Source organism: Aquarana catesbeiana, linkage group LG01 (assembly GCF_042186555.1).
Source record: "Aquarana catesbeiana isolate 2022-GZ linkage group LG01, ASM4218655v1, whole genome shotgun sequence".
In the NCBI taxonomy this organism is placed as follows: domain Eukaryota; kingdom Metazoa; phylum Chordata; class Amphibia; order Anura; family Ranidae; genus Aquarana; species Aquarana catesbeiana.
The window spans coordinates 613,512,928-613,527,037 of NC_133324.1; the positions used below are offsets into that span (position 1 = coordinate 613,512,928).

General features: G+C 41.6%; 1 protein-coding gene across 3 annotated transcripts in view; it reads right to left on the minus strand.

Moving 5' to 3' along the window:
- Window positions 1-14,110, minus strand: part of AFF1 (ALF transcription elongation factor 1) — a 202,672-nt gene that overhangs the window by 29,543 nt on the left and 159,019 nt on the right. For all 3 annotated transcript variants that reach the window (XM_073599923.1, XM_073599915.1, XM_073599931.1), the window contains 3 exons: window positions 3,905-4,139; window positions 1,038-1,132; window positions 519-582 (listed from right to left, as the gene is read on the minus strand). In XM_073599923.1, the coding sequence (XP_073456024.1) occupies window positions 519-582; window positions 1,038-1,132; window positions 3,905-4,139 (394 nt within the window). The remainder of the gene's footprint in view (window positions 1-518; window positions 583-1,037; window positions 1,133-3,904; window positions 4,140-14,110) is intronic.

The window sequence follows — 14,110 nt, forward strand, 5'->3', positions numbered from 1 at the left end:
CATTGGGACCTTCAATGCTGCAGAAATTTTTCTGTACCCTTCCCCAGATCTGTGCCTCGATACAATCCTGTCTCGGAGGTCTACAGACAATTCCTTGGAATTCATGGCTTGGTTTGTGCTCTGACATGCACTGTTAACTGTGGGACCTTATATAGACAGGTGTGTGCCTTTCTAAATCATGTCCAATCAACTGAATTTATCACAGGTGGACTCGAGTCAAGTTGCAGAAACATCTCAAAGATGATAGGTGGAAACAGGATGCACCTGAGTTCAATTTTGAGTGTCATGGCAAAGACTGTGAATACTTATGTACATGTGATTTTTTTCTTCTTATTAAATTTGCAAAGATTTCAAACAAACTTTTTCACGTTGTCATTATGGGGTATTGTTTCTAGAAATTTGAGGAAAATAATTAATTTAATCCATTTTGGAATAAGGCTGTAACATGACAAAATGTGGTAAAAGTGAAGCGCTGTGAATACTTTTCGGATACACTGTACACCCATAATAAAACGTACCATGACATCAGCTTTATGCTTTAGCTTCTTGGCCTCCTTCATGTAATGTTCTGGTGAATATAACCTAAAATGAAAAACAGATATTTAATGATGGACACCTCTCTCCCACTCCAGGATTCAGACAAGAAATATGGGTAGGCATATAGTGCATCCGGAAAGTATTCACAGCGCTCCACTTTTTCCACATTTTGTTAAGTTACAGCCTTATTGCAAAAGTGATTCAATTCATTATTTTCCTCAAAATTCTACAGACAATACCCCATAATGACAACATGAAAGAAGTTTGTTTGAAATCTTTACAAATTTATTACATTTATTAAATCTTTGCAAAGATTTCAAACAAACTTCTCATTGTCATTATGGGGTATTGTTTGTAGAATTTTGAGGAACATTTTGAATTGAATCCATTTTGGAATAAGGCTGTAACATAACAAAATGTGGAAAAAGTGAAGCGCTGTGAATACCTTCTGGATGTACTGTATATAAGCTAAGCATATTGAGAAATTACAATAGACATACTTTTCTTCAAACTTCAGCTGAGGTCTGGTTGGCTTGGCAGTACCATTTGGCAAAGAAGGCACTGGGAAAGGATTTGCGTTATTTTCTGTAGAACTCTGGAAATTTTTAATAAAAAAATTTAGTCCATAACTAATATGTAAAATATACTAAAACTAATAGCTATACAGTAATTTGGTCATAACTGTAGAAAATAAAACTCAATTTAAAAATGTAAATATAGTTAATAAAAATACTATTGTGGAACTTAAAACATTAAGAGCCCTTGCACACTGGGGCGGTTTGCAGGCGCTATTGCGCTAATAATAGCGCCTGCAAACCGCCCCGAAAGTGCCGCTGCATGTATTCCTGTGTGAAAGCCCCGAGGGCTTGCACACTGGAGCGATGCGCTGGCAGGATGGTAATAAAAGTCCTGCTAGCAGCATCTTCGGAGCGGTGTGTATACCGCTCCTTTACCGCTCCTGCCCATTGAAATCAATGGGACGGCGCGGCTATACCGCCGGCAATGCGCCTCTGCAGAGGCGCTTTGCGGTGGTTTTTAACCCTTTCTCGGCCGCTAGCGGGGGGTAAAACCGCCCCGCTAGCGGCCGCATACCGACGGTAAAACGCCGCTATTAATAGCGGCGTTTTACCGCCGACGCCGCCCCCGCCCCAGTGTGCAAGGGCTCTTACACTACCATAATTATTTTATGCTAAAAACTTAACATAAATCAGTAAAGTGTTTTAAAGAAAAAACAGTGGCGCTGCATATATAAGTCAGTAATGAAACTTCAATATAATAAGTAAAAGAATATATAAATAAGATGTCTAATAAAATCTCCATGTGTGAAAGTGTCCATAAATGAGTCAAGTACAATAATCATGCATAGTGATGAGGTCCATATATCAGGTAAAAAGATCTTTTCAAATACTATGAATATCTTCCACCACACTAAATGTGATTGTGTTCCACTCCCTGTTGAAATCGCACTCGCCAGAAGAAACACTTTATTGATTTATGTATTTGTATTTAAGTTGGCAGCTTTTAGGGGTTATTATTATATTATATATTCCTTTCACACTTTATTTTCATAAGCGCAGTGGTGGCACATTGGGTTCAGGAGCGCGGAATTTGTGTATCGGCTACATAAAAACTTAACATCCCTTCTTTACAATGATAGATACTCTGGAAGGATAACCATGCTGGTCTACCAAAAATCTTTTTTTTTTTTTATTTAGATCCAGAATAGATACCTATTGGTGCCTTATTCATTTCAAATATTACGCATGTACAAATATACACAATTACATATTAAACCTTGTAAAACATATAAGCCTGTAAATACAATAAGGCAATCCTCTACAGCAGCCTTTACCATGAAATGTGCATCATTTTGCAAACATAAGCATGGCGCTGCACTATGGCACTTTCTGTCACACTGAGATATACATATGCTGGGTTGATAAAGGCAACACATTTTCCCTCACTGCTGATATAGTGGAGGTAATTTATTAAGACTAGGTTTACACATGTCTGGTGCAATTTTCCCCTCAGCTGTCACTGTAAATTTCCAAAGCAGCTGAACGGCATTTTAGATGCGGTTCAGATGTGGATTTTTGGAGCCAGCACTCCCCAGCGCCTTTGACATTAGCTGGTTGTTAAGGAGCAGGCTAGGAAGTCATCCTTAACAACGGATGACTCATCGGCTGTCAGCGAGGTTCCCGAATTAAAAAAAAAAAAAATGGCCAGCAATAAAAAAAATTGTCAAAAAAAATGGCCTAGGGGTCCTTTTTGGTCTGATGTGGATTTTGAGGGGAGCCCCCCCACCAAAATTAGCTGAGCCTTTTATTTATTTTTTTCGGTCGGCGGTGGCCGTAGGTGTCATGATCGACGATGGATCTACACCAGGGGACATTATTTAAAAAACAAAAAAAACACAAAGGAATTGTCAACAACGGTCTCTGTTTTTATTTCTTTTTGACACTTTTTTCTTGGTGAATGAGTGCAGGCATCATTCCGGTATAACCACTTAACATCCATCAACGTACCGGTATGGCGCTGGTCATCAAGTGGTTAAAACTAAAGTGTACATTTAGACCCCTTCTCACACTAAAAAAAGCACCTGAAAAGCTCACGAAAACCTATTTCAATTAAAATCAATGAATGCTTTCACACTGGGGCAGTGCGCTGGCAGGGCAGCCTTGGGGTACTCCCCATGCAGTTCAACCACACATGAAAAGGGTGTAACTATATCAGTTTTCAAGTAACAGAGCTTGCATGAACTTTATGTTGGGATGGTTGGGCTGTTGTACAGTGTGTCACTGTAAATAAGTTACAAAATATAGTAGTCATAAGCAGAAGGAACTTTTCTATTTTGCTGATAATTGAAAAATAGAAGTTCACTTTTTCCACTAACTATACATTCCATGTAGAGAAGCCAGTTAAAAACACATGTAAAAAATAGTGCTAATTTAGCATATAAAATAGAAACCTCTGACATACATAAACATTTGTGTTGCAACCCTTACTGGTTAAAACCTAACCTCAGTGCATGCCTTTTTATAGAAGTTTGACTAATTTGCATTGTTCAATTTTGACCTTACCACAGATAATGCTCCATGTTTCTGCACCCAGGAAGCATTAATAATAGTTTTGCTAAGCGCAGCAGATCACGCACTCAGTCATCCAAGCTTTACAGAACAATCCACTCAAACTATTTCGAACATTTATACAGAGACCAAAGCAACGCAGCATTGTCCTGTCATCCACAGATGTACATTTCTTTCTGCCAACATCAGCGAAAATAGGTTAGATGGTATTTGCTGCTGCAGAGAACCACACTGATGGCTGAGGGAGATAGAGATGACTAACTTCTAATCAGTGAACCTACCTTGCTGCTTTTTGGGCGTTCGATACTTGTTTCCTCCACCTTTCTTTGTTTGGGAGTAGTATGTTCTTTGCTACTGCTTTTGTTGCCGCTTGTGGTGGATTGCTGCCTGCAGGGGCTGCTCTCACTAGGATGTCTCTTGTGCGCCATTTTCTCAGGTTTTTTGGGCTGCGTGGGAGATATGAGTTTCTGATGTCGGTGTTCCTTCTGAGAGTCCTCAGGAGAGATTTTAGGCACTCTGGATATGAAAATAAAACAAAAAAAAAATGCAACGTATTGACTTCATGCAACTTTCAAAACCTTTTTGTCTATCTTTTACTGGATAGGCACACAGTTAACCCTTTGATCACCCTAGATGTTTTACCCCTTCCCATCCAGGTATAAGTACAGTGACAGTGCATATTTTTTTAGCACTGATCACTGTATTAGTGTCACTGGTTCCCACAAAGTGTCAAAATGCCCGCCACAATATCGTCGCCATTACTAGTATATATAAAAAAAAAAAATAATAATTCTTACCAAAAACATGTAGCAGAATATAGAATATAAAATATCCTAAATGTTTGAAGAAATTCAGTTTTTTTAAAATTATTAAATACATTTTAAAAATAACTGGATATGTTTTATAGCAGAAAGTAAAAATATTGTTTTCTGTTTCAACATTGTTTTTTTTTTTCTTGTTTATAGCGCAAAAAATAAAAAAATCCTGTGAAGATCAAATAACACCAAAAAGAAAAAAATATATAAATTTTATTTGGTTACAGCGTTGCATCGTCAGTTAAAGTAAGGCAGTATCGCGAAAAATGGCCTGGTCATGAAGGGAGGTAAGTTTTGTGGAGGGCAAGTGGTTAACCGGTACCACAATAAACTGGATGGAAGGAAAAATTTATACTAAAAGATACAGCAAATATTTCTCTAGATGGCAGAAAGGTATCTGGAGACATATATATATACATACATACAGGGCCACGGATAGGGGGGGACCACCGATCTTTGGCGACAATTACAGATCTCTTCATCCAGCAGCTGAAAGCTGGTCTCTCCTCCTTTCCCTGCTGCCAGCTTTTATCTGCTGAGAAAGACAGTCGTCCCACACTAATCACCCTCCCTGTAAGGGGGCGCCCCCTGAACACTGGCTCTAATGTTAGCACTGTTAGGTGAGTTTGTTACCTCTAACTTTGTTTCACTCCCTGCAGTTCCTCCCTTTTCATCTTCCCTGTCTGACGCCAGAGCGCCAACTGCTCAGCCTGTATATTTTTTATTTATTAACTCAGTTTTATCCTGTAGATTTAGCAGAAATTATGTGAGCTATGTTGTATTTGTGTCTGCTAATAATGATTGTATTGTATTTTTAGCGGAATATAGCTTTAATATTTTCTTGGGGCGGGGGGGGCCTCGTCAGGTAGTCTATACGGGGCCCCGCAACTTCTACCAGTGGCCCTGCATACATACATACACACACACACACACACACACACACCCCCAATGCATACACGCACATTCAAATACAGTTTCTTTAAAAAAAAAAACACTATATGTTTGTTATGGGCTCCCATTCACACAGCTTACCTAAAAATAATTCTTGAAAAATGTTTCTTGCCTTTGTAGTTGTTTATTTTGGAGCAGGTTTCTACATAGAAACTGTAGAAATTGCAAACTGCCTATAGAGTACTATGTATAAACCTGCCCGAATGGGGCGACTACTCCTCTCAAAAGTTATCTGCAGTGGATTGTTTTTCAGAGGCATTTAAACGTTGGCTTGGAGGCGGTGTTAACAATTGAAAATCCGCTGCACCACACAACAACCAGGGGAAATACACACAGTTGCGGTGTGCTTCCATTCACTTGAATAGGTTGCATTTGTCTGTTGGTAAGGCCAGCCGAACGTGACCTGTGGTATGAATTTTGGAGCATCGCGACTGCTGCAATGGGTACGAACTTGACTGTTGGGGATGTCATCTTGCTGATGGGTGGTTCAGAGGTGAAAAAAAAACCTACGTTAAGACTTACCGGCAACCGATATATTTCTACGAATCTTCCAGGATAGCACACCTGAGAGATGAGGGGCTCCTCCCTCCAGGAAACACAAACAATTTACAGCTTGTTACAAGTCCCCACCCTTCCCCTTGCTCCTCATTTTGTAATAAAGTACTCCTGAAACCGGTTCACAAGGGCAATCATTCCTCCTAGGTACTCGCCACCTAGTGTTCAGCAATTTTACCTCCTCCAATGAGCGGGAAGTAGGCCTGCCGTCCTGGAAGGTTCGTAGAAATACCGTTACCGGTAAATCTAACGTAGGTTTTCTTCTATCACCTTCCAGGACGGCAGACCTGAGAGGATAATAAAGTAACCACAGGCCTACCTCAGGGTGGAACCCCTGCCTGCAAGGCCTTTCTGCTCAATGCCAGGTTTTGAACTGAGTTTTACCTCCACTCCATAGTGCATGATGAAGGTATCCTAGCTGGATCATGTAACCGATCTGCAGGTCTGCTCCACCAATGTCCCTGCCTTCTCTTCGAATGCAGGATTTAGGTGGAATGGGCTCTTAAAGATGGAATCTGAGAGCCTGTGAATTTTGTAAGTTAGGATTGACTGTGTCAACCTTCTAGCAATCGTGGTCTATCATGCCAATAACTGCTGCTTAGAACCACTAAAAAGAATAATCAGAGACTTGTTCTGTGAAACAAGGAACTACTTTGGTCAACAAAGAGGATTAGGTTTTAAACCACTAGTCTGTTCAGGAGAATGATTTAGAAAAGGCTCCCTGACAGACAATTCTTGAGGGTCCTCTTACTTGCCATAGCCAAAGGGAAAAACCCACTTAAGGATAATAAATTAAGGGAAGCTTATTCCCTAGGCTCAGAGGACTGGACAGGTATGTACCCAAGCATACCAAACTTCTGGTTTTCCTCCCATCTGAATGATGACATGTCAGATGTGAATGTATTCTATATCCTCAGGCTCCTTATACCCCCCTGCAGGTAGATGCATTAAAATTAAGCAGAAAGGAGCCTGGAAAGAACTGATAAGTAGCTATTCCATAAATATCAGGTGTCTGAGACCATAATCCACTCCAAACACTAATGAGTGCCTCTTGGTACCAATGAGTGTGAATTACTACAGGGGATTAAGTCTATAGTAGGTGTAGAAGACGAATAATGGCTAGCTACATCAAGTTCATCCAACGGGTGACGTGAAGGATACCTGCTGAGCCGTAAACCTATCATGCTGGGTTAACAGCTCAGATAATAGAATTTTTATAACAGCTTACCTGTAAAATCCTTTTCTTGGAGTACATCATGGGACACAGAGCCTTAAGTAATTGCTTAACGGGTTATAGGCCACCTTCAGGTGATTGACACTGGTTTACCTAATCCAGGAAGTTCATTCCCTATATAACCCCTCCTCATTCCAGGAGCACATCAGTTTTTGTAGCAAAGCAATATACTTAAATCCCAAAAAAGAGGGGAGGGACCTCTGTGTCTCATGATATACTCCAAGAAAAGGATTTTACAGGTATGCTGTGTTCCGGCAGTGGAATGGGGACTTCCCATCCCACTCCATGAAAAAATATCAAAAATCAAAGTTGGGTTGAGCACTGCTCAGCATTTCTCAGGGAGCTTTGTATTCTATGAATAAATAAATGATTTATGAATAAATAAATACGTTTCCTCTGATTGGCCACGTCGGAGATCATGGCATCATCCATCCGCCTCTCTACCTCAGCCAGAGGAAGTTTTGTATTCATTCATACAATACAAAGCTCCCTGTGAATGGCTGAGTCTGGCTCGATTTTCTTCCAGGACTGTACATTAAAAAAATAGGATTTTTATAACAGCTTACCTGTAAAATCCTTTTCTTGGAGTACATCATGGGACACAGAGCCTTAAGTAATTACTTAATGGGTTATGGGCCACCTTCAGGTGTTGACACTGGTATACCCAACACAGGAAGTTGACTCCCCTATACAAGCCCTCCTCCTACCAGGAGTACCTCCATTTTTGTAGCCAAGCAATATACTTAAACCCCATAAAAGAGAGGCGGGACCTCTGTGTCCCATCATGTACTCCAAGAAAAAGAATTTTAACAGGTAAGCTTTTATAAAAATTATATTTTCTTTATCGTACATCATGGGCCACAGAGCCTTAAGTAATTACTTAATGGGACGTCCCATTGCAATGCTACTTGGGGGGAGGGAGACACAACCCGGAGGGTACCCCCCAGACTTGAGGACATATACTGCTGCCTGCAGCACACTGCATCTGAAGGCAATATCCTCATACCTCCTTACATCCACCTGATAAAATTTTGTGAATGTATGCACTGAAGACCAAGTTGCGGCCTTACAGATCTGAGCCATGGAGGCCTGATGACGCACTGCCCAAGAAGCACTAACCGCCCTGGTAGAGTGCATCTTAACTTGAAAAGGGGGAATCTTGCCCCTTAAATCATAAGTCTGAATTATAACTTGCCGAATCCACTTAGCAACAGTGGATTTCGATGCTGCCTGTCCTTTCTTAGGACCCTCTGGCAGAATAAATAAGACATCAGTCTTACGAATCTGAGCAGTTGCCTTTAAATAGATTTTCACTGCTCTCACCACATCAAGACAATGTAGTGACTTCTCTTCCCTGGAACATGGTTTTGGAAAAAATTATGGCAGGACAATATCTTGGTTCAGGTGGTAACCTGAGACCACTTTTGGTAAAAAACCTGGAGGAGGGAGCAACACCACTCTGTCCTCATGAAAAATCAAATATGGCTCTTTACAAAAAAGAGCAGCCAATTCCGAAACCCTCCTTGCTGAGGATATAGCAACCAAAAATGTCAGAAGGACTAGGGGAATATGTTGTATCAGTTGAAATGTCTGTTTTTGTAACACAGACAAAACTAAGTTCAAGTCCCAAGAGAGGTTTGACGGGCAGATTAAGCTGCATCACCCCTTGCATAAAACCCTGGACTAAAGAATGTGTAGCAAGTGGTCTTTGAAAGAAGACCGATAAAGCTGAGACTTGGCCTTTAATAGTACTCAAGGCCAATTTCATTTCTACCCCTAATTGTAGAAAGGCAAGAATTCTGCCTTTGATATATCTCCGAGGGTGCCAACCCTTGGATTCACACCAGGAAACATAAGCCCTCCAGAATCTATAATATATAGTTCTGGAAGCTGCCTTCCTTGCATTAATCAGGGTAGAGATAACTGACCCGGAAAGCCCACGTTTCTTCAAAATGTGGGCTTCAATAGCCAAGCCGGTAAATTTAGAAACCCCAAACCTTGCTCTTTTGCTGGGATCTGTTTGATCACCCCCTGAGAAATTAATCGGTCTAGTGCCTAAAACAGATCTTTTCTCTGGATCTTTGGGAACACTTGACCTCAGGAAATGAGAAGGTGGAAAGTCCCGAAATTCCAGCTTGTACCCCAGCATTACCGTGGAGATGACCCATCTGCCCTGAATTTCCTCTTTCCAGACTTCTGAAAACTGCAGAAGTCTTCCTCCCCACCTTGGTGAGGGGGTTGCCTCTTCATGATGAGGCTTTAGGATTCTGCTTTGCAGGTTTCCGACCCCAGGACTTCTTTTGAGCCTGGGTCTGACCCTGAGGTCTTCCTCAAGAGTCTGGACGGCGGAGGCCGTTGCCACTGCCTAGAGGCAGAAGCCCCTGGCGCAAGGGAAAGAGCCCGTTTAAATGAAGGGCATTTATACTTTCTTTTGACTGGCAACTAGTACTTATCCCACTAGAAATTGTTCAGATATATTTGTCCAAGTCTTCTCCAAACAGTCGCTCCCCATGAAAAGGGAACCCAGTTAGGAGGTTTTTACATGGTGCTTCAGCTGACCAATTTTTTAACCACAGGATTCTACGCATATGCACAAGCATAAGCGTAAGGGGACGCCTGGTGAATAGAATCTTTAATGGCATCTATGGCAAAGCATAATGCTTTTGGTAGTTCAGCCAATTCCCGAGCTTGTTGTGCAGGATCCTCTCTAAGGGTTTAAATTGGTCCTTTAGGGATTGACAGACACCTATTGCAGTGAATGCAAGCTGAGTAACGGCACCTGCCAAGGATAAAGTAGACTTTAACAGGGATTCCAACTTTCTATCTGTTGGATCCTTAAGCATTTGTGCATTGTCTACAGGACAAGTTAGGCCTTTATTCACACTGGAAATCACAGCATCAACTGCTGGTACTTTCCATTTTTTGGAGAATTTCTCCTCCAGGGGATAGAGAATTAAAAAATCTCTTAGGAGGGAGAAAATGCTTATCCGGGTGATCCCATTCAGCAAAAATAAGCTGTTCTAGTAACACATGTGCAGGAAACGCATGCAAAGATTGGGGGGGTTTTAGGGAACCCAAAGAAGAAACCGAGCTTTCAGGAGACTCTGTAAGAGGTAGCATGAAAGTAGAACAAACCATCAGCAATTTCTCAGATTCAGAGGCTGAAAAAGGGTTCATCTACCGTTGTTTCCTCTGCAGAGGAATGAGATGTGAGAAGCAGTTGCACCATCAATTTGTTCCAATGGCAAACCCTGGCTTGCCATAACTGGTAATTTAGGCGAGGATGACAGCGTGGAAATTCGACTCGAGATCCTAGCGCCTGGAGGTGAAACCTTTAGTACCTTTTTGGTCTTTGTGGTGTCTTTTTTAGGAGACATAGTCCTAAGCACAAAAACAGGGGCACTATACAATTGCACTTAATCGCTGAATATAGTCATGACATTTAAAAGCCGCTATAAAGTTCAGCCTAGTGCTGGGAAAAAGGTGTCCTTCCTGTATCAGGAATGCCAGTTTGCAACCCTCACGTGTCCCACAGCTCTTGTGTCCCTGTGTGCAGACTGCTTGTTTCCTCCTCGCCAGCCGAGGAGAGACTGTCACAGCTGTAGTTTTGTTTTAGCCTGCCGTGCGTCCTCGTGGACGTTCACAGCACCGCGCTTAAGCCCCACCCCTCCCAAAAAATTCCACCCCTTTTTTAATTTAATATGTTCCCGCGCTCGTTCGCTGCGTTTTCGGGTCTACAGACCCAACACTATGGGGGGTGAGACCCGTTTAGCAGCAGGCAAACAAAACAGCATTAAAAACAGTACATAGTAGCAGTATCAGAACAGCGGGACCTCCACACCCCGCACGCGTGTGGGGGGGGTAATGTAAGGGGGTTACAGCACTGATGTCCCCCTAACCCTCCGGTCCCTTCAGGGGGGAGAAAGAAAACATTTGGCAGATTTCTTTTATCTGAGAGAAAAAAATCTTGCACACGCTGCTGCGGCCACACAGACTGACTGAGCTTTACAGTGAAGACAATAGATTAAGGTATGTGCATAGACTCCCTCTAGTGGAGAATTAAGGCATGACAACAGTTTTTCCCTTAAAGAAGAACACATAGGTGTTTTTAGTACCTAAGTTTCTTCCTATACCTTAACTCCGCCGCAGGATTTGCTGAATTAAAAGACAATCGAACCTTCACCCATCACGGCGGGCTGCGTTTAGCAAACCTTCAAGAACCGGGTCCCTAAAACGGGGTTCCACTCCCTTGAACCCATAAAAGCACCCCACCAGGAAAGCTTTAGGTAATGTAACAAGACCTAAGCCCTGGGTTCCTAGGGTCCAGCCCTACAAAGAGAGGCTTTACATGATGTGCTCCTGGAAGGAGGAGGGGTTATATAGGGAGTGAACTTCCTGGATTGGGTTTACCAGTGTCCATCACCTGAAGGTGGCCTATAACCCGTTAAGTAATTACTTAAGGCCCTGTGTCCCATGATGTACGATAAATAAAAGTTCTGTTGCATCTCCAAGCCATCATACTCCTATGAACATAAATCCTAAGTTCTTAGTAAAAAAATCATGATAGGTGATTTTATGACCTTCTTCCAGTGTCCTATAACCCCAACTGGGTTCAAGCCTAGGGAATGCCTCTGGCATGCCTGAATGTAAGGGACTGAATTTTTTTAAATCTGGAGTTTTTTGCAGTCAGAACTCCTGTTCCTTCCATGTGCATGGAAAATAAGGTCTGAAATAAAAGTGAGAAATATATACACAGGCCATACATTTTGCATTTCTGAAGTGCAGCAAGCTCAAGCTGGGAATACAAAACAGGAAGACACACCCAGCCTTCACTGTTGCATTTTCTAAAGTACAGTCACCTGTAGAACAGAGAAGACACGAACAAAACTTAAAATGCTATGTACTTCTAATGAGTATTAAGATACCATATTATAACCCAAGCAAAGAGAAAGGACACAATCTTCAAATGTGTGCTTCTGATGCTCAACAAGGTATGCCATATGTCGAACAGAAAGGACACTAACGAACATCAATGTTGTGTTTTTCTGAGCAACCTATATGAAAAACAGAGAAGACACAGACACTTCACTGCTGTGTTTTTCTGATGTACAGCAAAATAAGGTAATAGATGTAAGACAGAAGGACAAGAACCACTTCAGTTTTGTGTATTCCTGATACCGAACGCAGAACGGTCATATAACCAACAGAAATGGCACTAGCAAAAACTCAGTGTTGTGCATTTCTAATTATCAACTGTGTACAGTTATATAACAGAAGTGTCACTAACAATTCAATGTTGTGCATTTCTGATAAGCAAGTGTGTACAGTCACATAACCCACAGAAATGTCACTAATAATTCAATGTTGTGCATTTCTAGTGAGCCATAAGATAGTTATATAACAGAAAAGACACAAAACAAACTTCCAATGTTGTGTATTTCTGATGCTCAACCAGGCAGTCAAGCAGAAAAAATGACAGACAACTTATTGTTGTGTATTTCTGATGAGCAGTAAAAACAACCAGAAAAGACAGAAACTTCCAAGTTGTGAGTTTCTGACATGCGGTCAGACAAGCATAATCTATCCTAGGCATAGCCTGAAGTCCAGATACTAACTCTTCACCCACCAGTGAAGGAACAGTGTAGTTCCAAATAATGGAAGTCTGAAGTGTGTGACAATACCACAGTAGCGGTAGCTGTTACCTTATCTAAAGTCTTAACGAGCACAGACCCAGAGATCAATTAAGTCATCCACAAGAAGAGGTGGCCCGTACACACGATCCGAAAATCAGACGAAAAATACCGCTTTTCACGCGATCGTATGATAAGAAGATTGTTAGTACAGAGCTTTCAAGAGCCGATCATGACAATTCAGCTGTTATTATTCGAACTGACAAGCACGAAAATTTTCCTCCTACGATACCAGATCGTACGATTTTCGTTTAGTCAGTACAGTTGTCGTCTGAAAATACAATACAAATACATTACAACACATGACATCACTTCCAAGTTTTTTTTTTCTGTCGTACGACTTTAGTAACCTATTCAATTCCTACTTGCAACCATTAAGGGGAAAAAGTCGGATGATCTGTTGTAAGATTTTCGGATCGTGTGTACGGGCCATTAGCCTGGAGGCAATCAGACACCTGTAGGGCTTAACACTAAATACAGGCTAGTCTATGTAGCTCTAGCATAAAGGTTTGCACCAGGAACCCATCAATTAAGGGTTTAAGGATAGCATTTTATGCTTCTCGTTCAGCCCACAGGTGGGCTATAGCCCAAACCACAAGAGGTCTTGATTAACTCTTACATACCGATAGATATAGCAGCAGTGTAAGGAGGAAATAATAGGTTGGAACTTGTTGAAATGTTACACATAACAAGCGACCCCCACAAGGATAATATGTTCACAAGAGTACCCCTTACTGTGCCTCCCCCACCCTATGGGTAAAAATTAGGAGGCAGGTTTTTAAGAGCAAAAAACCTTTAAATGAACCATCTTGGAGCTACCTGCCAGATTCATAGCTGCTGGCCTAAGGTTTAGATTACCTGGTGTGCATTTACTGACCAGGGGAAAAAATGTTATTCCTGGAATATCCAGGTTCCTGCAAACCACCTCACAACCCTTCCAATTAGCTCTTTAGGAATGTTTAGTGGCAGGAACAGCCTGTAAGAGACTCTGTGTCTAACAGATCACACCTCTTCACTAGATTCACCCATATTGATGTACTATATTAGGGCTTATAGTGGGAGGTTGGTAAGCTAGTTTTGCAATAACCACAGCATCTGGAAAGGATAAGTAGCACCCTGGATTGAGAGAGGGAGTCCTATCTCAATGCCCTAAAACCACCTGGCTGTTATTAGGGATTCTGCTGCTAAGCTCCCAAGGCAAAGGGAAGTACTCACCGCCTGTTGTCTTTCCCCTTTTTTGCC